The 26,625-nt window shown below is 34.4% G+C and overlaps 1 protein-coding gene across 2 annotated transcripts; it reads right to left on the bottom strand.

Annotated features, from left to right (window-relative positions):
• Positions 1 to 1,886: 1,886 nt before the first annotated feature.
• Positions 1,887 to 26,625, bottom strand: LOC136851359 (tRNA (guanine(10)-N2)-methyltransferase homolog). 2 transcript variants are annotated; one of them, XM_067125412.1, is made up of 11 exons: positions 26,475 to 26,625; positions 21,896 to 21,961; positions 17,644 to 17,732; positions 15,324 to 15,480; positions 10,700 to 10,816; positions 9,427 to 9,601; positions 7,553 to 7,656; positions 6,544 to 6,685; positions 4,456 to 4,669; positions 3,224 to 3,350; positions 1,887 to 2,432 (listed from the first exon to the last, which is right to left on the bottom strand). In XM_067125412.1, the coding sequence occupies exons 1-11, from the start codon at positions 26,550 to 26,552 to the stop codon at positions 2,199 to 2,201; spliced, it is 1,503 nt and encodes a 500-aa protein (XP_066981513.1). In that variant the 5' UTR covers positions 26,553 to 26,625; the 3' UTR covers positions 1,887 to 2,198. The 2 variants fall into 2 exon arrangements, with proteins under 2 accessions (XP_066981513.1, XP_066981514.1); XM_067125413.1 differs by lacking the exon at positions 26,475 to 26,625 and adding an exon at positions 23,562 to 23,624.

The following is a 26,625-nucleotide window of genomic DNA, read 5'->3' as shown; positions in this document are numbered from 1 at the left end:
TTTACATAAAAATGACTACGCAGAAGCCTACTTTTGAGCACTTCCTAATAACTAATGTAGGATTAAAATTCGTAATAAATATGATAAAATAATATATGAAAGCTTCTAAAGCATGAGTGTGAAGAAAACAATTATTCACTAACTGAAACCAAAATGTCTGCTAAAGCAAAGCTCTTGCTAGTTACGACACCAAATGTACACTTCACAGTAAAAAGCAAAACCAAAATAAGTGTTACAAAAAATGGAAATCAAAGAGACTAGAGAATTCAACAATGTTATAGATGGTCTTCATCTGCTTAAATCAGAAGCTCCAGCTGATGGTAAATGCCCAAACAAGTTCTAATAGCAGAAGTTAACTGAACACAGCAGAAAATATAACCAACTGTAAATAAGAAAAACTTAAACTATAGTTTATGTTTCTTATAAATTTCACAAACCAAAAATGTTCAAGCATGAATACAAATACTGTTTAGCCTATTTCCTTTCCCCTAAAACTCGTTTCCATTCCAAACAAGCACATACCCCAACAAGTGTAACCACATTATTGTATATAAAATTTTTTCTTACAAAAAATGAACATAATGTCTAATTAGTAAGTCAAGCCTAACTGACAGATCATGACCCTACATACACCACGGGGATTAATAGTGAAGTCTGAATGGCTGAATTTTATTTGATTCGCTATACTGATGAGTAGTTTCTTTAATCTGGGTAATTCTCTTCTCAAATTAAATTTCCAAAATGCAATTTACTGTTTTTTCACCTGTTTATGAAATAACTAGAGTAAAAATCCTTAATAAATAAGACAATTTCTTTTTTTTACTTTTGAAAGCACCAGAAAGAATTATGACTACCAATGACAAGGTACCTCAAATACTTTGTACACAATTATTTTCACAGTAGATCATTCCTATATTACAATTAAAATGTAAATTTCACTACTGTATTTGAAACTACTCCTCAAGTTAAAACTACGTTAAAATATCATTAGTTTCCATTCCACTGCATGGCAGGAATATCTTCACTTTGTTCATGAAGCAAATCAACCTGGCTTTATTTACTGTACTGGTCACATGTTGGCCAAATCATCAGAACACCCTTTACACACATTCATATATACATGTGCAATTTTAAATGAAAAACTAAACTCACCATTACTCTGCACTTGTCTGAATTATTTACAAGGTCCCAGAATTACAAATAAAATCACTTCCACAGTGCCTGAAAGTTATAAGTAATTTTATCAGTGTTACCAAGTCAATTCTAAATTTTACATAATAAAAGTTTAACTAAAAAACACTCAAATGCTAAATAGACACACCCATCTCATTTTTATAATAGTACAGTGATGGAGAATAAAAATAATAATGGCAATACTTACACAAAATTTCTGAAACTGCCTCCAGGTTGGCGACAAAAGCTGCAGTGGTGTTCCAAAATTAAGCTGTGATCTCACAAAAAAAATATAAGTGTGATTAAGATTACCACCAATTAACAGGAAAATTTTAAATAAATGAAAAAAAAATGCAAGGCAATAAATAAAAATTGGAAAATATTTCCAGTATTCATATACTGTTCCACAAGTCTGGGATAATGTGAGACTTGCCAACCTGTTAGCAGACACACTACAACGATTTAGTTAACTATCAGACATTTAAGGGACTTCAATCCATGCACTAACCCACCTGAGCCACTGGATCATCATCATTTTTCTTAAGCAAGAGAAATTACTTGTCTGGGTTTCATGGGCGATGCTCGAGCAGAATTTTTTAAAGTAATGGGTTTGTGATGAGATGAACTTAATCTCATTCAAGTACATGAAAGAGCCCAAGATTTTATCTAAATATTATGAAAACAGGTAACAAGATTTTGCAATTCAAACCGAGTTTAGATAATAAAGGTTTATTGTACTTCAATTTCATTGTATAAATGAGCCTCTTAAAAACATAATATTTACAACTAAAAACCTTCAGCTTTCTTGCAGATTTATTTTTACACTCTGATAAGTCTGTAGGCAGAGTTATTCATATTTATATCCTGATCAAAATGTAAAAAAAAAAAAATAATAATTTCAACATAACTTCATTTCTGTTACTGACACTTATTTCAAAAGATAGTTTTTCAAGATTTTTCACAGATATCACAAGAAAAGGCAAATGTTTGTAACCTTTATCAGAACTAATTTTTTGTGGACTAACTCAGTCAGATATTTTCCTTTTATTAGTGTTTTCACTTGTGGATATACAGTTCAGTTCTTTACTTTTCCCAGTAGTGTTCTGAAGTCGATAACCTAACCCTTGCCCTCGTTTATCTCTTGGAAACTTACTTTTTAGTAATGCCTTCTCTTCTTTGGTCATCTGAGAAGCTTGGAAGAACTTCTCACGAAAGTTTGAAGACATATCTGCAACATGAGCTGTTGCCTCCTCCCCTAACTGGAAATGAATGAATGAAGTAACAGCCTGGTTAATCATGAGTTTTCTCTTTTATTCTTTCATCACTTGCTCTTCAAATTATAAGAAAAAGTTTATGCATGGCATAAAAAAACACCTATTAAATATTATAGCTGTTGATATAAAAGGACTTAGGAACAATGTAACTGACTGATTGGACATTATAACTCGAGGCATTTTTCAAGATTTACACACCTGGATTTTACACAGCCCTATTTGAAACACCTGTAGCCCTGTAATGGACTCAGCCTTGCTTTTAACAACTATACTTAAACTTGTTCCACTGGTTATGTATTACTGTTACACCTCATATTTTCACCTATGAACATCATCTCTTAAGCATAGATGCAAGATCACTTCACAACAATTGTTAAAGCTCACTTGAGTAAATCCCTCTCTTTCTGGGGATGGAAGTTTTACTTAAGAATTATACTAGACTGCAGAGATTACCCTGCAGCATAAGGCAACTATATGTCAAGTTAAAGTAGACCAAACACGACCAAAATGTCACACATAACAGTCTTCATAGTCTCAGGAAATATATAAAAACAACTGAAAGAAAAGGACAATTACATGCATAAAACTTAATTGAAAAATACAAAACTAAGAAACTAGTTGTCACCCAGTTCTAACAGAAGCTTATTTTGTGAATAAATACTATTTCAACATTTTTTCCATTTTACTTCAAATATGACTGCTCCTGTTTCAATGAGGGAACATCATACTGCAAGTAGAATGAATTTCCAAAATACTAACACGTATAGCTGACTGACCTGTGGTTCCCTCGTTTTCTTCAGAGTAATGAGTCGTCTTGATGAATGAACGTTCAGAATCTGTTCACAATTTGATACTAATTCAAGGCAAGGATGGGATGGAACCAAATTATCCATGTAGTCTTCTCTGCAGAAGAGTGTACACATAAATATCTTTACAATAAGAAATGTAATATAATTAAAACATCTGAAAAGGATTCACATCACAAAAATTAATGCTCCTGAAGAAAAAGTAATACATAAAAACATATTCAACAATAAAATAAATGTAAAAACCATATTTCATACAATCTCAAGAATTATAACTCTAAAATTGACTAAATAAATCTGCTTAAGTCAACAAATAATTTTTTCAATGACTACTTTTCAAATTTCATAAATATAAATCACTGACTAAAATAACCTTACATTTCATTATATACTTTGCAACCTTAAACATAACTTTAAAAAAAAATAGTGATCCTGACACCCTATACAGTGTACAGTGATGATCTACGGTCAAACTATTAGGGTCCAACATACATCAAAATCTAAATTAATTTTAAACTAGGCATTTGTGCAAAACAAATCTATTTATTCAATAAATCATTTTTTTTTATACAAACCCAACAGCTATACTAGCATAAAGTAAGTTCCTGTTTCCCAACCCTCTTCACCACACCTTCAGAATTTGATTCGCAATAACTTCTGAGCAGATAAACTGGAAACAAATTCTACCAAACAAAGGTAGTTCTTTTATGGTACGAGGAAGATGTACCCACATTCAACCTGTTTTCTAAATGTTATCAGTTTCTTTGCAGAGTGACCAACTAATTTTTCATTACTTGTATCTTTGTAGAAAAAAAGCAACTGCACCATCTGAATCTGACTGCCTCCCAGTCAAAATAGAGTGACCGACTAATTTTTCATTACTTGTATCTTTGTAGAAAAAAAGCAACTGCACCATCTGAATCTGACTGCCTCCCAGTCAAAATAGAGTGACCGACTAATTTTTCATTACTTGTATCTTTGTAGAAAAAAAGCAACTGCACCATCTGAATCTGACTGCCTCCCAGTCAAAATAATGTCCAAAATAAATGCTCACTTTGAAGTGACTACTGATATCAAAAGAAAATTAAACAGGAATATTTTTGAATTCAGTATTGTTATTATTCAAACATTCTTTTTCTTACTACTTTTTTGATATCTTATTAACAAACTAATAATACATTTTATACTTAAACGTAACTAACCTGGATACTGGTAGCCAAAATACAAGCCTCCCACCAGTTACTAAGCATGACGCTGCAAAGTCAATTAAATCCTTAAAGACCTCTGACAAACTGTAATTGACCTTAGAAGGGAAATGTACAGAGCCTGATGGACAGTCCTTTGTGCCTCCTCCATTAGGCTTTGGGCATTTGTGACTTCCTACTCGTTCGGTTGATTCTCGAATTCCATATGGGGCTGAAAATAATGTGCAATATGACAACTGGATTTTCCATTTACAGGAGTCAGTTACAATAAAAATGTTAATTAATCATGAGTACAATAGAAGATATTAATATGGCTAATAAAGTTACATGTATAAAACACTGAAAGAGCGAATTATTTAAATTACCTGCTGTAATAACAAAAGGTCATCTACACTAAAAACCTGGGTAATCAATACTTTAAAATTATTTTGAACACCTTCACACACACACACACACATTAAGCATGTACTCATAACATAGTTTATCACCATCATTACCCCTATCTCCAACACTGCAACACAAAGTCCCTGCATGAAATTCTGCAACTCATAACTTTCTTCTGCTTTTGCTTCTACAAATTTCCCCTCATAACCAGCCACCCCCATCTCTTAGTTCTCATTCAAATAAGTCTCGGTTCTGGGTCTTCAAACTTAACTTGTGCCCACAGGAGCCCAGTTGTCAATATCACATACCATCCTCCCAGAGGTGGTACAAAGGACATGTCCAAGCCATGGCCATCTCCCATTAACCATTACCTCAACTATATACTGTACAAAACTTCTGCAATTTCCCACGTGGTATCATTTCTCACTCCATCCTGCTTCGAGACTCCTATATTCTACTTGAAGCTTTATTTTCAAATCGACAAAACCTTTTAGATAGTTTTACTATCACATCATGGTTCACATCCACATACTAACACAGATCTTAAAGTATAATTCAATTTTGTATACTATTTCAATCTTTTTGATTACCATCTCAGTCATCCTGACCACTGTTTGATTTCCCTTTTTCAAATACTGTTTCTAAGTACCAACTCTACAGAACCTGTATTGGATAACATTTTTCCTAAATAATTGAAAGACTATGTTAAAAAACATAGGTCATTCACCATCAGATCCCAGCTATTAGTCCCTTAGCCTTCCCCCCAACATTTGGGACGGTAACAAATATATCATACTGTTTATCTATTACACAGCCAAGTGTACAAATTTTTAGTAATATTTTCTTTTGATTTGTATCTGTAAAGTCATTGTATGTGGTAGGATACTAATTTAGTAGTACTTAACTGTTGTACTCTATCACAGCAAGTTCAAAATAACTCAACAACAAATGAATTACAAATTTTTGTTTCTGAACTAACAATCAGTATAAAATAAAGAAAAATTACCTGAGGATCTCAACCTGTTAGAGCTAAACCTCTACTGTTCACTCCTTACCCAGCCCTGAGGGGACAGTACCACATAATTAGTATGGCACAAATGTAATCCAACACGCTTAATAGGACTGAGAGCATTACAGGAATGCAATTATCCACACCATTATATTGCTTGGCAAACTGGAGCATGTGTGAAGAGTCCTACACCAAGAAACAGCTCACCACTGGAATCCAAAGGTTAGCTCTAAGGTAGTTTTGAACCATTAATACAGTTAGTCAGAACATTTACAGGTGAGTTAATGATCCACCACAACTCCTACTATTAGAGTCAAACATAAACTTAAATTGAAGCTGTGATATCCTTTGCTATAGACTAGGCCAGAAAAATATCATGTAAGTGGAAAAACCCAAACTATTTGAGCCTAAGAAAAAATAATATAGACTCAAGGAATCAAACCCACAACAAATCTAGGTGTTACAGAGACCTTTCACCACAGTTATGTTCTCCACTATCAAGAACTCCAACCGTGAAATAAATTCCAGATGTTCAGGAAGCACCTCACAGCAACTTGGTAGCAAGTACTATTTTGAGGAGACTCAAACAACTTGGGTGATGACATAACAGTAAAATGTTATAGGCTTGTTTTTCACATTAACAGACTTGTAAAATGGTATCAGAACAATTATTAATTAAACAATAAACTCACGATCAGTTATAATTGCATCAACGAAAGGGATCCTCTTCCAAAATGGATTTGAGTTGTCCATCACTGCTACATCTAAAAACTGAGACTCCAGTCCATACTGCCTGAGATTACCCAAAATACTCTCGCCTTCTGCACGTTTTTTCTGAAAAAAAAAAAAAAAAGAATGAAATATAGGCAATCCAGTTTACATCCTATAATCAAACTCATGAATATCAGATAGAAAAACTTTCATTACTTTGCAATTATGGGTTATGAGTACCACTTAAAGATTTTCAGATTTGGTTTCGCAAACAGAAACCTATTGCGGGTACTTTTGACAATGTAATTTGTTTTGTGTGTCTCATAAGTGTTTTAGATCAATTTAAAATGAGTGGTCAACTTTTTTTACCAAAAGATTAGAATTTGTGCCTATTTTTGTCTGGTTCATTAGATCATCAGAGACTAAGTCTATGCTACTGGACTCCATCTCTCTTTACCTATACCTCTGGCAAAATTGAGTGCTGATCTATGGAAGTGCAATGTTTACCAGATCCACATATTAAGCCTTTCTCATGCACTCCATGTTACTGTTTCATAAAATTTAGTTCTGTCAGAAACTGAACAAAGTTTTTTTCTGTAAGAAGCCAAACGTTTCTATGACACCTGTCTATTGTGAAGGAATCCTTCTGAGTGGCTTCGTCCCTCCAAAGGCTCTCTTGGCTGTACAGATCACCAGTTAAGGATTCGTGGAGGGAATTCTCTGTATCTTGCTCCCTCCGAAGGGTCTCTTGGCTGTAAAGATCACCAGCTACGGACTGATTGAGGGAATTCGCTGTATCTAACACTTCCTTTAACACACAATGCTACAACAGGCAGATATTTGATAACCTCTCAACAAAAAATAAATTGTGTGATGTTAGTGGCATACGATACATTGGATATGGGAAGAGCTGTGACTCAATGCTTGGATGAAACATTTACCTAACATACGAAAATTATAAAATAGAGCATATGTTAAAAATTGCCTTACCTGACTGTGCCGAGTTGGCTTCGTTCGAGCATGAAGTGTCAAATAATCAATATCACATCCCCAAACATGTGCTCCGAAATGTGCTGCAGATACTAGTACTGACCCTATTGTACAAAAGTAAAATTAATATTTTTCATTTTTTAACTTTCAGGGACTGCTTCACAACATACCTTAAGCAAACTATAACAGAGGTTCTTCAGTTCCTAATTATTAAGCTTATTAAGTTTCTAATAATATGTAAATCAAGAGAGGATATGATTGCGCTGTATTGAATGTGGCTGCTATTTTATTGAGGCAACTCTTCTTGATTAAAATAGTGGAAAGAGGAACTTTATGATAAAAGAACTGAAAGTAAATTAAATTATGTTGAAAAATTAAAAGGTGCAACTGGTAGTTCAAGAGGTTGGACAGCAAGATGGACAAAAGCTAATGAAATATAAAATAGAAGGAAATAATGAGAAAGAGGAAAGTACAATATACAGACACTTAGTTGAGATAAAAGCAAGCACACAAGGCCACATGAGACTGTCTTAAAAAGTGCAAACCATCAGGCATCAAAACCCTTCTCATTATTAACACAGTACACAGTTTAACTAGACTACTGCATCAAATTTCTTAACTCACATAGGGCTGGACCAATGCATTTTCATTGATGAAATGTATTAGAGCTTTTTTAAAATATTACAATTCTCAAAAATATATAAATTTTTAGAATAAAATTTATTATTTGGATGCTTACCTACTGCTAAAGATACCTATGGTGCCAAGATATAGCTATCTTTAACAGTAGATAAGACTCATCCCAAGTAATTCCATATCATACTTGGACAAACTGAAAATATTGAATATTCTAAAAAAAAATGATTTCAAAGATAAGTTTCTATAACTTGACATGTGTAGTTGGTTGAAAGTTGGACAAGCACTAAAGACATATTTGATTATAAGTGTTGTTCTACATTCAAAAGCAGAAGTAAAGTGTTGGTTATTTATCAAATCCCCATGGGTAAGATGAGTATCACTGATTCAAACACAGTATAATATTACTTTAACGTGGGATTCTTTTTGGAATGAAAGCACCACAAATTAAAAGCTGGTTTAATCTGTTTCAATTTGTTACTGTCAGGTTCATTACTCCACAATGCCTGTCATTTACTAAGATGACAGATTTTATTGGCAGTGGCAAATCACTGCCAGGAACATGTATATTTGATCTAATCATAGTAATTGCAGCTTTGACAGCATCCTCATTTCCTTTAAAACCTAATGAGCAAGGTCCCAACATATTTCAGACCCATGCCAGTAGCTATTCAGTGCCCCCTTCCCCCCTACAACAACAACAACAACGAAGACATTTTATGGGAACATTAAACTTCTCTCATTATTCTCTATAAAATCTTTTACTTATACATTTACCTGACGAAACCAAATCAATTTGAATGTGATTAATTTCTAGAATTTTATGCTATAATTTGATAAAAAAAAAAAAATTAAACTCATAACGTACACTGATGATACTACCTGAATTACTTGTGCTTGACAATAAAAGTAACTATGTACTGCTTGCAGGAAATTTCACAACTGCTTAATTGCTAACACCAGCTCACAGCAGGTAAGTACTGTGCTTTACAGTACTTTATTTTTTAGTTATTTCCCACTGAGAAGCTGATAAGTAATTTTTTATTTATATTTCATTTTAGCATTTCTTTACATGATATTTTCATTATCCTTAAGAAGTTATTAGACGTTTAAGGCCCTTGTTATCTCTTACAGCTAGCTTTTGGTACTTTATGGCATTTAAAAAACATGGAAATTACCCTTGAAGATAAAGAAAAAAAAAAGACCAAAAGTATTTGAAAACTTAGAGAGAAACAAACCTGTCCCAACAAATGGATCCACCACAATTTGATGTGGCTCTACTTCAGCTACATTAGACATAATAAAAGACAGCTGTGCATCCATGGAGGTACTTCCAATGTATGTGCGACGCTTCAAGGAATATTTATCGATCAGATCCCTTTGACCATCAACAATCCATCGCCCAAGAAAAATCTGTAAGATAAAAAGAAAGAGTTGTGACCTTACCAGTTTCTGTAAAAAAAATAATCTCCTAAAATGAAGATAATAAAAACTTCTTAAGGCTACCAATTCCATGTTAAATAAGAAACTTCATGTTTTCAGTAACAAATGTTAAAAAATGGGTTTTAATGTAATTCAGCATTTAATGCTTTTTGATATATGAAGCTACTTTACAGCAGAAAATAATTTTCACAACAAATTTAACAAGAAGAGCACAGAAAACTTTAAATGCTTTTTGATATATGTAGCTACACTACAGCAGGAAATAAACTTAAAAAAATTTTAACAAGAACAGCACAGAAAACTTTGTAATTCTGTAAACATTGTAGGTAGTTATTCAAACTATCAAATTACAATTCTTAACTCTTGGGGAGTTGACCAAAAGGTTTGTTCTTAATAATAAAATATGGATATTTCTTCAAAGATTGCAGAGCTTCAAAAATTCAATAACTGAAGAAAATAAAACTGACAAAGGTTCCGACAAAATATCTTTAATTGATTTGTTTCCAAAGCTAGACAATGGCACTGCATGGAGTTTGAGTTACTCACATAAAACAAACAAAACTGGCAATGTTGACATGAATTTTATGAGTTCATCCAACATCAAGGGTTAAACAAGTGTGGCATTTTTATTCTAAGATTCTTGGGCATCACGTCATCAAAGATCACTGATGACAATATTATTTGCTAAGATCCCTAAAACTGAAGCATTCAATCAACCCCGGACTCAAAATCAAAAGAACCAGATAGTCATCAAAGTACGGCTGAAATTCAATACAAAATCTTGACAAACTGATATTTCAATTTCAAACCAAACTGTAATGTTATCTAAAATAATCAGCTGTATGTACAAACAGAAACTTTTGTTTCAACCCAAGGCATAAGGGTATCTAAGTTAATAGAAATTATATATACAAAATATAAAATCTGCATTGAAATTTTTTAATAACTTCAGTTAAAAATAGGTATGGTTATTAATTACCAAGATATTTTTATTACTGAACTTATAACTAAACCCTAGATGTTGTGCACCTTTCACTTTCAAGTAAAAAATTCTAAAAATTAACTCACCTTAAATGGAGTTTCTGGTGTCTCATTTGGATGCAATCCATAATACTCAATCATATGAAGGGATGTGTCTGGGTTGGTCAAGTCCACCTTACCCTCAAAAGGTAAATAACTCAAGGACTGTAAAGGATATTAATATACTGCAAGTTACATGATAAAGACCAGTTAAGTCAAAACATCAATAAAGTGAGTAATGTATATGGCATACAAAATTTTTATTTTTCTCGTGTTTCACAGATACAAACTTCTTAATTAATCTGTGGCATATTGTCTGGTAAGAGTACAAAAAGTAGAGCGCTAATTATATTTTACACACTGACTGTAATGATAACTTTTGACATACACTAGTATCACCATAGTATTTATCAGAAACTTAAAAAAAAGATGACTTCTTAATTATTGTACAATACAAAAAATAATGAGTCCCAACTAAGAATCAATTTATAAAAAGTATATTTACACAGTTCACATGCTTAAATTCACACAATCAATAAAGAGTTAAAAGATAATACTGATATTGTAAAAATTAACAAAAGAGACATCTTTTACTAAGACAAACACACTGCTGACACTTCCAAATAGCAGCCTACATCTGGCAACTGTTAATATACTAAACTTTACTTTTAACATATGATGTCCCCAGTACCATGGACTCACGAGTGAATTCCTTGAAAGAGTTGAATATACTGATGACAACAGAGCAGACTCATTTAATGGAAGGGCTGGTTTTTTTACCTATGAACCCAAAGTCTATGGGAGACCTTTTCTATACATCTCAACAAACAGGGTGTACCTTTCAATCTTCACTCTAAAGAATACAACATTCCAGTGTTACATTGTATAGAGAGAATTAGGGGATTTGAGTTGATGTGCTATTGAGAACTGTAAATGAGTTCAGTCACCATTCTATGTCAACCTCATCATGTTTTCCTCAAGCTATAATTGGTTATTAGTTTCAAGGATTGAATATGCACTTAATAAATATAAGCTTATACTGGTCTTAAGTGTGTTCCAATAAACAGGATTTTACTATGGACAGTCATAAAAGCAAAGAGCAATACTTTCATGTAAGGAGGCTACGTCTTAAAGAAAACAGAGGAAGAGCAGTTTAAACACTTAAAATATTACAAAATCTCCATAAAAATTTATTTGTGTTTAAAAACAAGTTGAACGCAAGTCACATTTTGCGATAAGAAGTATATTAGCTTAACCCTCTAACGCAGAGCCTCTATTTACAAAAACGTCTCCCGTATGCGGCATTCGGAGTTAAGCGCCGAAGTGGAAAAAAGTTTTTCAAAAAATCACAGCACGCTTTTAGTTTTCAAGATTAAGAGTTCATTTTTGGCTCCTTTTTTGTCATTGCCTGAAGTTTAGTATGCAACCATCAGAAATTAAAAAAAACATCATTATCATATAAATATTGAAATATATGACAGCGCAAAAAATTTTCATATATAATTTTATACAAATCGCTGTGAGCAAAACAGTTAAAGCTAACCGGGTTTTTTTTTCTTTGTACTGTACACTAAATTGCGATGATTTTGGTGTATAACAAATTGTAAAACGATCAAAGCAACACAGAAAATATTATCACAAAATGATGCATGAATTTGAACGCGTCTGGACGTAAAAAATGTTTTTTTAAATTCACCATAAATCGAAATATTGTGCTAGAGACTTCCTGTTTGTTGAAAAATGAAGCTAATTGATTGAATATTACTAGACTGTAAGTGTTTGAAAAGCTTACAATTGCTGTTTTTTGACCATTTCGGTCGAGTTAAAGTTGACCGAAAGTCAAATTTTTCTATTTATCGTGATTTATATGAAAATATTTCAAAACTGATAAAAGCTACAACCATGAGTTATTTTCTGTTGTATTCTATATGAAATTACACACATTTTCATATATAAAAGTTTATGTAACGACTAATATAAAACGGTGCAAACATTACACGCACAAGCGTGATCTGAAAGAATTTCTGAGATGTTGGCCGAGTTATCGTTGCTGGACGTAAGGAAAATGTTTCTTTCAAAAATTCACCATAAATCGAAATATTGTGCTAGAGACTTCCAATTTATTGCAAAATGAAGGTAAATGATTGAATATTACTAGAATGTAAGAGTTTTTAGCTTACAATTGCATTTTCGACCATTTCGATCGAGTTAAAGTTGACCGAAGGTTGAAATTTTGGCAGTTATTGTGATTTATGTGAAAATATTTCAAAACTGATAAAAGCTACAACCATGAGTTATTTTCTGTTGTATTCTACATGAAATTGCACACATTTTCATATATAAAATTTTATGTAACGACTAATGTAAAACGATGCAAACATTACGACAAACGTGACGAAAGAATTTCTGAGGTGTTCGCCGGAGTTGCTGGCAGACGAGCGTAAGGAAAAAGTTTTTTTTTCAGAAATTCACCATAAATCGAAATAATGTGCTAGAAACTTCCAGTTTGTTGCAAAATGAAGGTACATGATTGAATATTACTAGAATGTAAGAGTTTTAGCTTATACTTGCGTTTTTTTACCACCCGGTCGAGTTAAAGTTGACCGGTTGAAATTTTGGCAGTTATCGTGATTTATATGAAAATATTTCAAAAACTGATAAAAGCTACAACCATGAGTTATTTTCTGTTGTATTCTACATGAAATTGCGCACATTTCCATATATAAAACTTTATATAACGACTAATATAAAACGGTGCAAACATTACGACAACGTGACGAAAGAATTTCTGGCGCGGACGTGAGGAAAAAGTTTTTTTCAAAAATTCACCATAAATCGAAATATTGTGCTAGAGACTTCCAATTTGTTGCAAAATGAATGTAAATGATTGAATATTACTAGAATGTAAGAGTTTTAGCTTACAATTGTGTTTTTTGACCATTTTGGTCGAGTCAAAGTTGACCGAAGGTTGAAATTTTGGCAGTTATCGTGATTTTTATGAAAATATTTCCAAACTGATAAAAGCCACAACCATGGGTTGTATTTTGTTGTATTTTACATGAAATTGTGCACATTTTCATATAGAAAACTTTACGTAATGTCTAATATAAAACAGTGCAAAAATTACGACAAAATGACGAAAGAATTTCTGAAATTTTCGGCCGAGTTACCGCGCAGACGTAAGAAAAAAGTTTTTTTTAAAAATTCACCATAAATCGAAATATTGTGCTAGAGACCTCCAATTTGTTGCAAAATGAAGGTAAATGATTGAATATTACTAGAATGTAAGAGTTTTAGCTTACAATTGCGTTTTTTGACCATTTCGGTCGAGTCAAAGTTTTCCGAAGGTTGAAATTTTTTGAAGTCGACGTACGGTACGTCCACTCGGCACCCAACAGACAATTTTAGTCAACGTATGATACATCCAGTCGGCGTTTAAAGGTTAATTATAGCAACAAAACATGACTTGGCAAATAACAAACAATGACAAGTATACCTAGAAATGACTTATGAACAAGCCAAAAAAGAAACTTCACACTAAACTGCATTGTCAACATCCATAAAGCCAGAAAATGTGGCTAATGATCCAGGTGGAGGTATCTTATTATATCAGATCATTGACAAGCATGGCAGCACAGCAGCTGAAGCTTGAATTTCTTTGGGATACACACATTGCTATCTTCATCTAACTTGGCACGTGAAATGAAACAATAGGGCTAATTAAAAAGTATATGCTGTATATCAGTGATCAGGCAGGCATATGAGTGGATAGGTACTCCCCCCCCACCCCCAATCAACTATCCTCTTAACTACCTTTTTACAAGATTCAGGACCGGTCTGAAGATGCTCCTTTGTAAAAGACAAAGGTTTGTGCTCTTGAAAGAACAAACCTTGTACGTTTAGAGGTGCTGAGGTGCAGAACTGTGTCAATAAACTGGCTTTAACCACAAGACTTTTCTTCAGTCCTACCATGTGCAGTGAGGTGCCCCTAATCAACTTTTCTTAAACAATTAGGATTCTCTAAATACTGTATTAAACATAATTTTGGCCCTCTCACTGCAGCAGGCCAAAACTTGGGGGAGTAGATAGTCTCTGAGCCATACCCTATTTTTGCAAGAACATGGCAGGCAAAGTATTGGCTCCTGTGCCTTGTTTCTGGGGATCCAAATACTTATTTTCCACTGGCACAATTCTTTTAAAAATATCTTTAAGCACTACAACTTCTAGTATTGTTCTTGAACCGTTGTTAACACAAAAGTCTTCTGACTTCCCATCCTCTCCCAGTAAAAGGTTAGGCTATCCTACTTCAACATCCTGGCTCAATCCATCTTCCTTCAACACGAATATCTTCCACCCTAAACAACAACTCAGGCAAATGTATACCGCTAAAGTTGAGCTGAATACATAAAATTCTTTCAAATTAATCCAATTTTTCAACAAAAACTCATAAGTCTACATAATAAAAAGTATTATAAAAAGTATCCTAAAGGGATACCGGGACACGTGAAGAGTTTTTATCTTCTTTTGTAGTGTTTGAAAGGAGCTGCTGACTGCAGGATTAGGCAAATATAAACAAACTGCTTCATATTAAATAGACTTGGTTAATGAAAATTCAATTTTCTCCCTAACTACCTTCACTCATAATAAACACCTAAATAATCACATTTCTTACCTCGATTCTTTGAAGCTTTTCGGAATTCTTTAAAGATCGATTAAATGTCTCTACTCGCACTTTAAATGTCTTTTCATGACTAACATGCGGCTTCAACAGTTCCTGAGGCATACTTTTTACATTTGAGTGAAGCTCTTCTTCTGAACAGCCTTGGCCCCTGCAACACAAGACACATTAGTCATGCACAAACACACAAACTACAGTAATGTAAATAAGTACCTAACAACTTGCTGAATTTCTGGGAAATTTGTATACTAAGACCTGCAGTGGATCAAGTACTGTACTACAAAAAATAAATTCTTTATAAAATCAAGATGCTACCTACTATACCTACTTCCTCTATATTTGCCATTACTTCAGGTTCCTTATATCAACAAACTACATAAATTAAAGTCACACCTTCAAGTACCACTAGTGATCTTAAAGGCAACACTGGCTTAGTAGTTACATTAAAAGAGAAGCTGTGGACCTCTTAATCAAACAAGCTGCCTCACTAATGTCCTGCTGTAGTGCAAGAAACATTTACACATGGTCAAAAGACAGACACACCAAATAAAAATACAACTAATTTTTCAAATACTTACCTATCCATTATATAGCTTTTACTTCTGTGCCAACGAAGAGTTCAGCAAATCGAAAAAAAAATGAGAATACAGGCAGTCCCCGGTTATTGGCAGGGGTTCCATTCTGACGGTGCGATGATAACCAAAAATCACTGATAACCGAAAATTGGCGATTTTCGACACTTTTTCACTGATTTTCAGTTTTCAGCGCCTCTGTTAGGTATGTATTGGCGCCAATACCCAATTATCGGCGCTGATACACAGAAATCAGCAATTTTCGACGCTGAAAATTGCCAATTTTCGTCGCCAGACGTGCCGTAAAACTGGATCACCGATAACCGAGCCCGCCAATAACCAGGGACGGCCTGTACTGTTTTCTAAAAATATACATTTTCTATCCACCTATTTCCCCCATCCCCACCAGGGCCCAGATAAGCACAAACACTCATAGGCTGGTCAGGTCCACTTCTGTCCACTTTGAATGTGGGGAGTAGGGAGGGCAACTGATATAATGGAGAGGTGAGTACATATTTAAAAAAATAAATCTTAATTTAAGCATTTATATTTTTTTAAATGAACTTTACCTCATTATATAGCTAATTTCCCCATTTGAAAAATGTAGTGGGCAAAGTAAAAATCAGCTGGCCCTAAAAAGCTACCTAATACAAAATAATTATAGACGAACAAGTATTCACTTATCTACTAAATTCAATCCATCAGCTATTATTGCCGTCTTAAGAGGACTTTCACTCAGGTATGAGAACCTCATCTTGAAAATAGCTGAGGTCTCTTTGAAGGGAGCCCCCTTCAGCAGGAAGAACAAAGTTACTATGACAAAACCCTGCAGAGCCAATGATGGATAAGTAACAGGTACCTCCAAGCATGAAGGTACAATTCCTATAATCAACCCTGAGTACTCCAGGTCCTTATTCTGTCATTGTCATCCATATCCAAAAGACAATCTCAGAAAATCCAAAAAACCAACCAAATTTGTCAACAGAAAACTGAGCACAAATGATAATCGGACAATCTCCTATCAAAACCAAAGGCAGAAGTAGACTGACCAGCTGTAAGTGTTTGTAACTATCGGTCCCCTGGTGAGGTTGTGGAAAATAGATGGATAGGAAATGTACATCCTTAGAGAACCAAGTGTTCTCATTTTTGCTTTCAATCTGTCAAACTCCTGCTGGTGCAGAAGTACAAGTTATATTAAGGAGAGTTAAGTTTCATTTAAAAAATGAAGCTGTCCTTGAAGTATCAAGTTGTTACTCTGTACTGTTTGAATTATGTAGTCCTTGCATGATTTTGCCAGAAGTTGCATTTTATCGTTTTTTTTTTTTTTTTGTATTAAAGAATGTCATGAGTATTTGGCTATTACAGTATTTTGATAATATCTGTTATTTGTACTGTATATATGACTAACTTTTTGCACACATCTGCCTTCTATGTACATAAAATTTGCACTTTAGCTGTCATGTATATTTCCTCCTTCTTTCTCCCTATTTCTACACTAATCATTATTCAAAAACTGATCTCCATCTTGACCACAAAGTACTGAATTAGTGAAGATAATTTGTTTGTCATTCATATGAAAAAAATTAAGCATTAATTATAATTTTCTAAGAAGCATGGTTCACAATACAAAGATAAACCTGGCTATTATAATTAATTACCTGTATTCTATAGTAACTGTATTTGAATTTTCTACAGAGAGCATGGCATTAGTAGGTATTATTGCAAGATGGCAATATACTTACCATAATTCATAACACGATCTAACAAGCATAGTACGAGACATAAGCTTTCTTGCATCATTTTCATTCTTCATCTCTACTATCACATACGGCTGTAAAGATAAGTGTGCTACAATAAGTATACAATTCAAGAACATATACAAGAATTTTTATTTTAGTCAATATTTTTTCCTATTAAATATTTCTGAGTGCTAAAATAGAAGGCATTCTTTGATTTTTCATTCTTGGCTGTCCATTTTTAGACCTACACATGAAACAAACCAGACTATTGCATATTTTACATTCCCTTAATAAATTGCTGGCAAAAAAATGGTCCTACTGTACTTCATAAATTGGCTGGACACTGTCTTTGACCAAGAGAATGCCATCTCCTTACCTACTAGAGCGTGCCAAAATTCAAGCATTAGATCACAACTTTCGATCTAATTTTAATCCAAATACTTTACCCTTGATTTATTAACTAACTTTCTCATCTCTACCTGACAGGATAGGTTAACTGTCATAAATATTGGGTTTTATTCTCCCTGTACAGTAAGTCCCCGTTTACTGGCAGCATTGGTTAATGGCGCTTGGCTAGTGATGCCGTTAACCAGATTTTTGGTGCCAGTAAGCAATTTTTGGCACCAGTAAGCGATTCAGATAAGCGGATATTGGCGCGGATATCCGGTTAGCGGCGATTAAGCAGTTTATCAGCGCTATTATCACCGATTTTCGGTTAGCGGCACTCAGCCAGGAAAGGAACCCCTGCCATTAACCGGGGACTGCCTGTATATTCCCTTTATTCCAAAATGCCTTAGGCTGACTACAGCAGTTGATTCTATACTGAGAGATATCACAACAACAATGGTCATCTATCTATTAAACAATTTTATACACAAACATTACATACACTTTTGTAAACGAAACTTAGTGTTTACAAATGCAAACAACAGTTTAGTAGCAGATCACCGAGATAAAAGCATCCGAGCCTACACAGATATAAAAGAAACTCAGATATATCATTGTATATATATGTGACTGTGTGTTTTTGCTAAGAAGTATATCTATACCCTGTACCCCTTAAACTAACACGCTTATACAGTGACTGCCTATTTTAACAGTTCATTGCCTAATTTAATACACGCTGTAGTTCAAACAAAAATAAACCCTAAATTATCATACCAAAACAATTTAATATTATTTCAAAAAAAATACACCCCATACCATCATCCCAAAAACCCAGTCATCTAACATTACCCTCCAACAACTGTTACTCTTAAATATATACACCCTAAAATGCTTATAACAATGATTTACTCACTTTAAAATATTAATATTAATGTAAACACAGCAAAATACTTATACAGGTTTACAATCTCTTACCCATATTTCTAAAAACCAGAAAGTTCTAAATAATGAAATATTTTCTGGAGAAAAGTAATCATTTACAAAGGTTAAACATTACAACTATGTTTATAATAACAATGATTTAAATTAAGGTTGCTTTGCTTGCTGCATCCAATTACAGTATTTTGCATGTATTATCATATTGTTACTGTATTACAGAATATAAACATAGCCCCTATATGCCATTTGCATTTGATATTGTTTACTGTACATTCTCAAAATCTCAGCTGAATGAAAACTACCAAGACAACGGGTGGTCTTGGTACTACCGACAGCTTCATTGCTATTAGTTGCTAGAAGAAACATAATTCAGAGATATCTCTTCTTGTAAATTAACAAAGTTGGGTTTAATACGTGCACTTTACTTTATTGTACAAGCAGTAAGTGTGATTTCGCCAGTTCCGGAGATCACTTTTGCCTATTCCAAAATGTTTTACAGCCTGTCCTTTATTTGTTTTATTCAGCCTCGGCTATAACCCGCAGTTTTAACTTATGAAGGATGAATAAAAATGTGTATCACTTTTACTTATGGAAGCCACCATTGAGAATTGGCAAGTTTTAACAACATGTCTACAATACTTGCTAGTTACAGTAAATGACATCGCAATCAGCCATTTCTCGATTGGGTTGTTAATGTCAGTACAGGTTGACAATCCTTCATCCAGAATTTGTGGTTTTTAATGGAGGATGGAGTATCATCATAAGTATAGTGATAAATAAAATGCATTGAGAGAGAGAGAGAGAGAGAGAGAGAGAGAGAGAGAGAGAGAGAGAGAGAGAGAGAGAGAGAGAGAGAGAGAGAGAGAGAGAGAGAGAGAGAGCATTACTGTCATATCATACTAAAAAATAAGAACAGAGCAATCATGTACCATTTGCATTCTGGTTTTGTTTACTTTCTTAAAGTCATCAGCTGATTGCGTTTTACCGACATCATCACTGTCTTTAGTTGCTGAATGAAACTCAATTCAGAGAGACGTTTCTTTCGTATATGATCAAATCTGGGTTTAAAAATTGCAACTCCTTTATTTAAAAACACTTTAAATTAAATGAAGTACATGTGTGATTTTGTTAGTTTCAGGCATTGCCTTTACCTTCAAATCATTTTGGAGTTTGCTCATTATTTGTTTCTTTAGCCACAGCTAAAGCCACAGCTTAAGTAGCACACTGAGATAACGGACCATGATATATCATACTTAAGGATATAACGGCGGAAATATCAATTTGAGGGTTTTCGTCTCCGGATCAAGAGCCGTACTGTTTTTTTAAAATCAGGCGCTCTTGTGGGTACACCACTCGCTTACTAGCATCCCTTGTGTTATTGTTACTGTTTCTTTATTAATTTACACTGTTTTCATCTATAAAAATTATGCTAAAGCTTATACTGTCCTGCAATTTACATTAATAAACAGCTGTTTGCTAATGTTAGTCACTATAGCTAACACATTCACAAAGAGTTGTGTTCCAGTTGTCTTGTTAAAAACTTGCTTATATTCAATGTAATTCCATAAATAAAAATCAAATACATTTTTATTCATCCATCACGCAGTGGAGAAGGTGTCAAGAAAGTATGCCACTAACTTATGCCACTAACTTGAAGCAGCAGGTATTATAGCCATGAGGAAAAAGGTACTGTACTACAATATTCCCCGGGGTATTCCACCTCTTGAGATGGTCAAAGGGACATCAAACACAAAGAATTTCTTATTACCACCAGAAGCACTGAGAGTTACAGCTACTTACCTTGTCTGGTGAAGTGTTCTCAGTGTGTGTCTGAGGAGTGCCAGATGTACAGAATAGGCTAATATAAATTAATTGGGTAGTGTTAAAACTAATTCTAAAGTTTACATAAGGTAACATGTGTAATAGTATCAAACTAAAACAGTCCTTTTTTAGGCTTTTACCACATCACCACCACAATAGCCCATCGTCCCAACATAAGCTGGCCTTAGGATAAGAACTTAACCGGTTAACTCTTAATCAATTTACCCTGTAAACACACAAGCATTACACTCTATGGAAATAGTTTGTTTTTTCACCAATATAAATAACAGACCAATTTCTACTGTTTACCAATCTACAACGCCCACTTTTTTTCCTATATATCAATCACTCTAGAGATTTTTTTAGGATATTAATGTTAAAGGCTCACAAATGTCACTTACAAGATCTAAATCCTAAGGGGTAACATCAATATAAATACTAGATTTAGTATGGCTGCAATAACCTTCAAAATGTAGTTCTGATATAGTAAATCAAGCTCAGTAATTTACAAAGCATCTTCTTCCTTTATCAAGACCACACTTGAACTGATGAGTTTTCCAGGATAGTTCGACCTTTAATATAATAATATATATAATAATATGCCTATCTGTATTAATGAAATCCAGATCCAAACATTATAAGAGGATTGAGATTAACAAAAGAAAAATTCCAGTTCAAAACTGCCCCCTCAGAATAAGGAACCTTTATGGTTCCGGTCTTGTTCCTCATCAGATCATCAATAGCAGTGTGGTAAATTAAGATTATATCTGACCAGACCACATAATCCCTATGGTTAGTATGAGCAATTTATTAGTGGATGAGGGGTGAACATCATTGGAGCAGCTAAAGAAGTTTGACGAATTGTTGGAAAGAGACCAAAGGAAAGATATGGGAGGAAAAAAGCAGGAAGCAATGCACAGTAAAACTATAGTTGTTGTATATTACCTAATTATCATGAGATATAATTATACAGTAAATCTCTTTATATTTTTTTGTTCCTGACACAAGTTGTTGTATATTACCTAATTATCATGAGATATAATTATACAATAAATCTCTTTACATTGTTTTTTTCTAGACACAAGGTCTGCATGATAGTAAGACTTACATCTTCTTTTGGTTTGTCTATCCACTTGACAGGAATTTTAAACATGGACGCTATAGACACAAGTTCCTGTAAATAAAAAAATAATGTTAGTCATTGACTTCTCACTAAGGGAAAACAGAGAAAAACTAAACTAATAATTTTGTTAAACAGATACAAACCATCACTCTGCAAATGTCTTTTTTTGCCAATCTTCATTTACTACATTAACCTGAGTGAAGTACAGTATATACTCCACGTCTTGACTGTGCTTCACTCTTTCTCTTATAAAGCATTAATACTCTGTTCAGGGAGGAGTAGAAACTTCTTTAAATTGACATTTTTATGATAAACTTAATTATTTCAATACTTATTGTTAAAGTTAACTCACATCTTCAAGCCATCAGGCACAATCAGCATTCACAGTAAAAAAAAAAAAAGAATAACACTTGGCTGAGCCAGATGGACTGCCCATTTCCCAAAAAGTGGCATTGTAATGCTTATTTTCTTATCAGAATTCTTCATGACCACACATGTGGGAGGCTGGGTGGGCTTCCACTTTAACAGAAGATAAGTATCCAGATAATTAATGATAAAAATCATAGTTATTTGGGATGAATTTTACCTAATGTTAAAGTCTGCTGAGGGTAATGAGTTCATGCAGCCAGAGTAACTTTCACTCAGTCAAGCAAATTAAAAGCTTTTTTACAAGGGAAAAAAGCTTTTGAGTATTCTTGCTTGTTGCGTGATCCTTCCAGGTAAGTACTGTCACCAAGCAGTGGATCAATAGCAGGGTGTAGGGTCCTCCTAACAAGACTTGTCAGAGGATCCTTACAGGGTAAAGGGACTCTGTCTTATAGAGCACTAGTGACTCCTGTGCCAGAGTTGAAAGCTCATACCCAACTGTCCAAAACTAAGGACAATGACTACCTTCAGATGAGGGTAGTGCACAAGCCATGTGACACAAGCTCAAAACTTTACCGAATAAATCTTTCAGAGAACACACCAAATTTGAGATGGCAGATGGTCAAGAGGTGGTGAAGGGCACAGACCTCCACCCCAAGACATGCCCTGGTTCCCTAGCAAAGGAGAAGACCTACTGATTCTCATGAGGGCCTCTAAAAGGCCAATCACTATTGGGAGAAACCACAATTCTTACCCATAATATACTTGGTAAAATTCCTAACTGTGAACAGAAGTTAACTCATATCTTCAATTTTACCTGTCTGTTTCTCCTGAACCACATAGGGAGCACTGGAAGAAGGAGCAGGAGTGAGTGAGGAATAACACCAGAAGATGAAAGAACTGACAGAGTAGACTTGACCAAACCTAACTGACTATCTGCATACACTAACTGCCTTTTCGCATCTTCTGATACCTGACAAAATTACTCCTTTTCATCAGACCACTCCAAGAAGAAAAATAAAATCGCATTACCAGTAATACTCAAGTGACATCACGTAAATTTATCATCTCCAATAACAGTTTCAGAGCACCAACTTTTTACAAACTGAATATTCAATGGTCTTCCATTTGCAAATTTTACCACGTTTTCTTTATTTACTCATACGACCCCTGGTGCTTGAAAAAATGTTTCCTCCTCTGTCATTTCCTCATTCATGAAGTTAAGAAATTATCTAAGATAGGTTTGTCTAGAAGTCTACCATATAATAAACATCACCATATTCACTACTATCACTATCAGAACCGGCCGATAGTTCAGGTCTATTACTATCATTGTTATTTCCAAATAAAAGCCTTTGTCCTACTTCATCATTAAATAACCTCCTCTGCATTTGGATAGCTGCTGAAGTCAATCCATTGTCCTGAGATTATCCTGCAAATTGGAAATCGAATGATGCAATTTATCGCTAGAATATAGACAAAAGCTCCTAAAAATGACGTGGGAAATGCATTATCTTTTACAAGCTACCTAACTAGAACAAAAAGAATGCTAAGGAGATCCAGTCCCACACCATGGATGAGATCTTTTGATGACTGAGATCATTCCCACACAGTGAAATGGTTAAGCCCTCTGATGTTATGATAATGGAAGAAGCTACAAGAGACTGCTGAAAACGGGGTCTCTGGAAGGTGCTTTTTTGCATATGGCCTATCATTAACAGCTAAATCTATTATTCAATTCATCAGTATACTACCCAGATGATCAGCTACTTCATCAATGTCTTTTATCAGTCCTGTTGCCTTACACCACCTACATCAAATATAAAGCACCATATCAAAGAATGGGTAGAGGAATCTAAATCGATTGATCCTGATTGGACTCTGACTAAGGGTAAGGATAAAGTCCATTTATAAAGTCATGGAGTGAGCTAGGTTAGGTTAGGACGCCTCCTTGTAATTCCATATATGATTTACAATGCCCTAAGTCAGGTTAATGAAGGTTCCCTGACAAGGTTAGGGTCTGCCCCAACTGACCTGGGTTAGGTTAGATTATTAAGGATTCATCCCTGAAATCTACGATGTTTTGTATTCTTCAATCCAAAAGCCCCAGTCTGGTTTCCACTGTGGTTGCCAATTATTCTTAATTTAGTCACAGAGGGGGCTCTAGGCCTCTCTAAAACTACTGACTTCCAATAGAAATGAAAATCAGAATCTTTCAAGATATACCCAAAAACCTAAGAATTCTAGGTAAATTTACAGTTTCGGTCAAATTCACATTTCCGATATAAAATTACATTTTCCCTTGCTTAAATAGTGTACTTTCAACGAATCTGACCTTTATTTCTACCGCAAATGATTAGATTTAGAGATACATGGCGCCGTGGTACCGCTCTCAGTTTCGGGTGGTGCAACGCCGCCACGGCTTATGCACATTTTAAAAATATCGTTGCAAGCTCGTATGTTCTGGCAAGCGGTAATATTATTGCCAGGGTTGAACGAAATTTTACCCCTAACGTCTAGTTGCAGTTCGGTGAAATTTCACGGCCGAAACTGCAATGTTACCCTTTTCAAAGGCGATTCACACGGACACTGAACACTTGTCAGTAGTACTAAATGTTCACGAAGAAAGGTATTCACAACCTGTGGAGTTCCATTGTAATGTCCATGGAAATGACCAATAGCCTCAAAAGTAAGACAGAAACACCCACTGCAGGCGTGCATGACGGAATCCATGGCAGTCAACTGAGCGCACTTTTGTAGAAAGCCAGCTTATTCCAAAATCGCAGTTAATTGGATATTCTTGAAACAAAGCAACCAATCAGGTTTCAGCATTTTTGTACCGTACTTATAATTCATAACGAAAAACAAAAGACGATTAGGCATTTTTACCCACAATACATTGACAAAAACAAAACGCATCAGCAGAAAAATTGACATGGCAGCATAAATGCATCCTTGCGATAACAACAAGGCACAATATTCATCGGCAAAAATCTCCGTAACTCTTAATTTCGCGGAAGATGCACGAGTAAGTATTTCATTATGAATCATGACACAAATCATGACAAAAATATATGATAGTTGCAGCAGTACAACAGAAAATATTAGCCTAATATCAAATACAACCTAACATCCTAAAATAAATCCAAACAAGTTTTGCCATATTTCTATACTTTTAGTAAAGATACAGAATGGTTGCATGTGATATTTTAGCAGTTACTTTCAACTTTGCACTACAATCTTCAGTAAAACTGAAGATCCTAGACCATTTGGTAACTACCAGTTTTATAGCCCAAACCTGGGATCATCAATGAACAAAACTCAACCAAGTCGATACAACCTAACATTCTAAAAAAAAAATAACCGGCGGTCTGATTCCAAACAAGTTTTGCCTTTTTGGTATTATTACAGTTTCAGTCAAATTCGGATATCTAATATTTTTTTAGCATATATTTTGTAGACTCATACGAAATTCTTACCGCAGGTAGGCTAGGAGAATTTGCCGATGAATATTATGCCTTGTTGTTATGAATGTTTATGTGCCATGTAGTTTTTCTGGCCGTTTTGTTTATACAGATTTGGCAAAAATGCCGTTACTTTCGTTATGAATTTTACGGTACAAATGCTGAAAACCAATCTTCAGTCAAAACTGCGAGAATACTACAAAAAGTGCGCTTCCAGTTGACTGCCATGGATTCCGGTTTGGTTCTCTGTCTTACTTTACCAGTTTATGACATTAGAATGGCAAGGTTATTACCTTTCTTCGTGAACATTTAAACCGTGGGATGAATATGAAAACATGAACAAAACGGTACATAGCCAATAAGTGCCAGAACATACGAGCAAACAATCATTTAAAAGATTAGGTAAAACTGGAAAATACCCACCGCGGTCTCAAAAAATTCCATTTGCCAGTCGTCTAGGAAATATACGCTATTTAAGCTAGGGACATTTACTGCCTTCTTTTTAAGGCAGTAAATATCCCGGTGACGACTGGCGGGAATCAGACTGCGGTGATATTCTTCAGTTTAACCTAATCTTGACCGTTTCGTAATAAAAAAAAAATAAAAAATTAAAGCTCTCGCTAATCGTAGGGTTTCCCACCGATAGCGGCCCGAACAAACTTTGGCTAGCTTATAACATTTACTAAAGTAAAAGAAAAGTTACTTAGATGAAACAATGACAAAATAAGTCTTACTGGAATTCTGAATTCAATGTGTTCATTGGCACACCATAATAAATACTTCCGCGCTGTTTGCCTCATGATCGAAGTCATGATTTATGAACTTTCCTCGCCGTGTCGGCGACAAGTAAACAGGTGCAGTAGTAATAGTAGTATTAGAAAGAGG

This window comes from Macrobrachium rosenbergii, chromosome 23 (assembly GCF_040412425.1).
Source record: "Macrobrachium rosenbergii isolate ZJJX-2024 chromosome 23, ASM4041242v1, whole genome shotgun sequence".
Lineage (NCBI taxonomy): Eukaryota > Metazoa > Arthropoda > Malacostraca > Decapoda > Palaemonidae > Macrobrachium > Macrobrachium rosenbergii.
The sequence above is the reverse complement of the archived record's forward strand: the minus strand, read 5'-3'. Positions and strand labels throughout refer to the sequence as shown.

Excerpts from the sequence above, each read along its gene's own strand:
- LOC136851359 (XM_067125412.1), bottom strand. The coding sequence starts at position 26,552 with ATGACTTCGATCATGAGGCAAACAGCGCGGAAGTATTTATTATGGTGT. Across the intron at positions 15,481-17,643 it reads AGATCGTGTTATGAATTATG|GGGCCAAGGCTGTTCAGAAG; the intron begins GTAAGTATATTG and ends CTTGTGTTGCAG. Across the intron at positions 7,657-9,426 it reads GGATCCATTTGTTGGGACAG|GGTCAGTACTAGTATCTGCA; the intron begins GTTTGTTTCTCT and ends TTTGTACAATAG.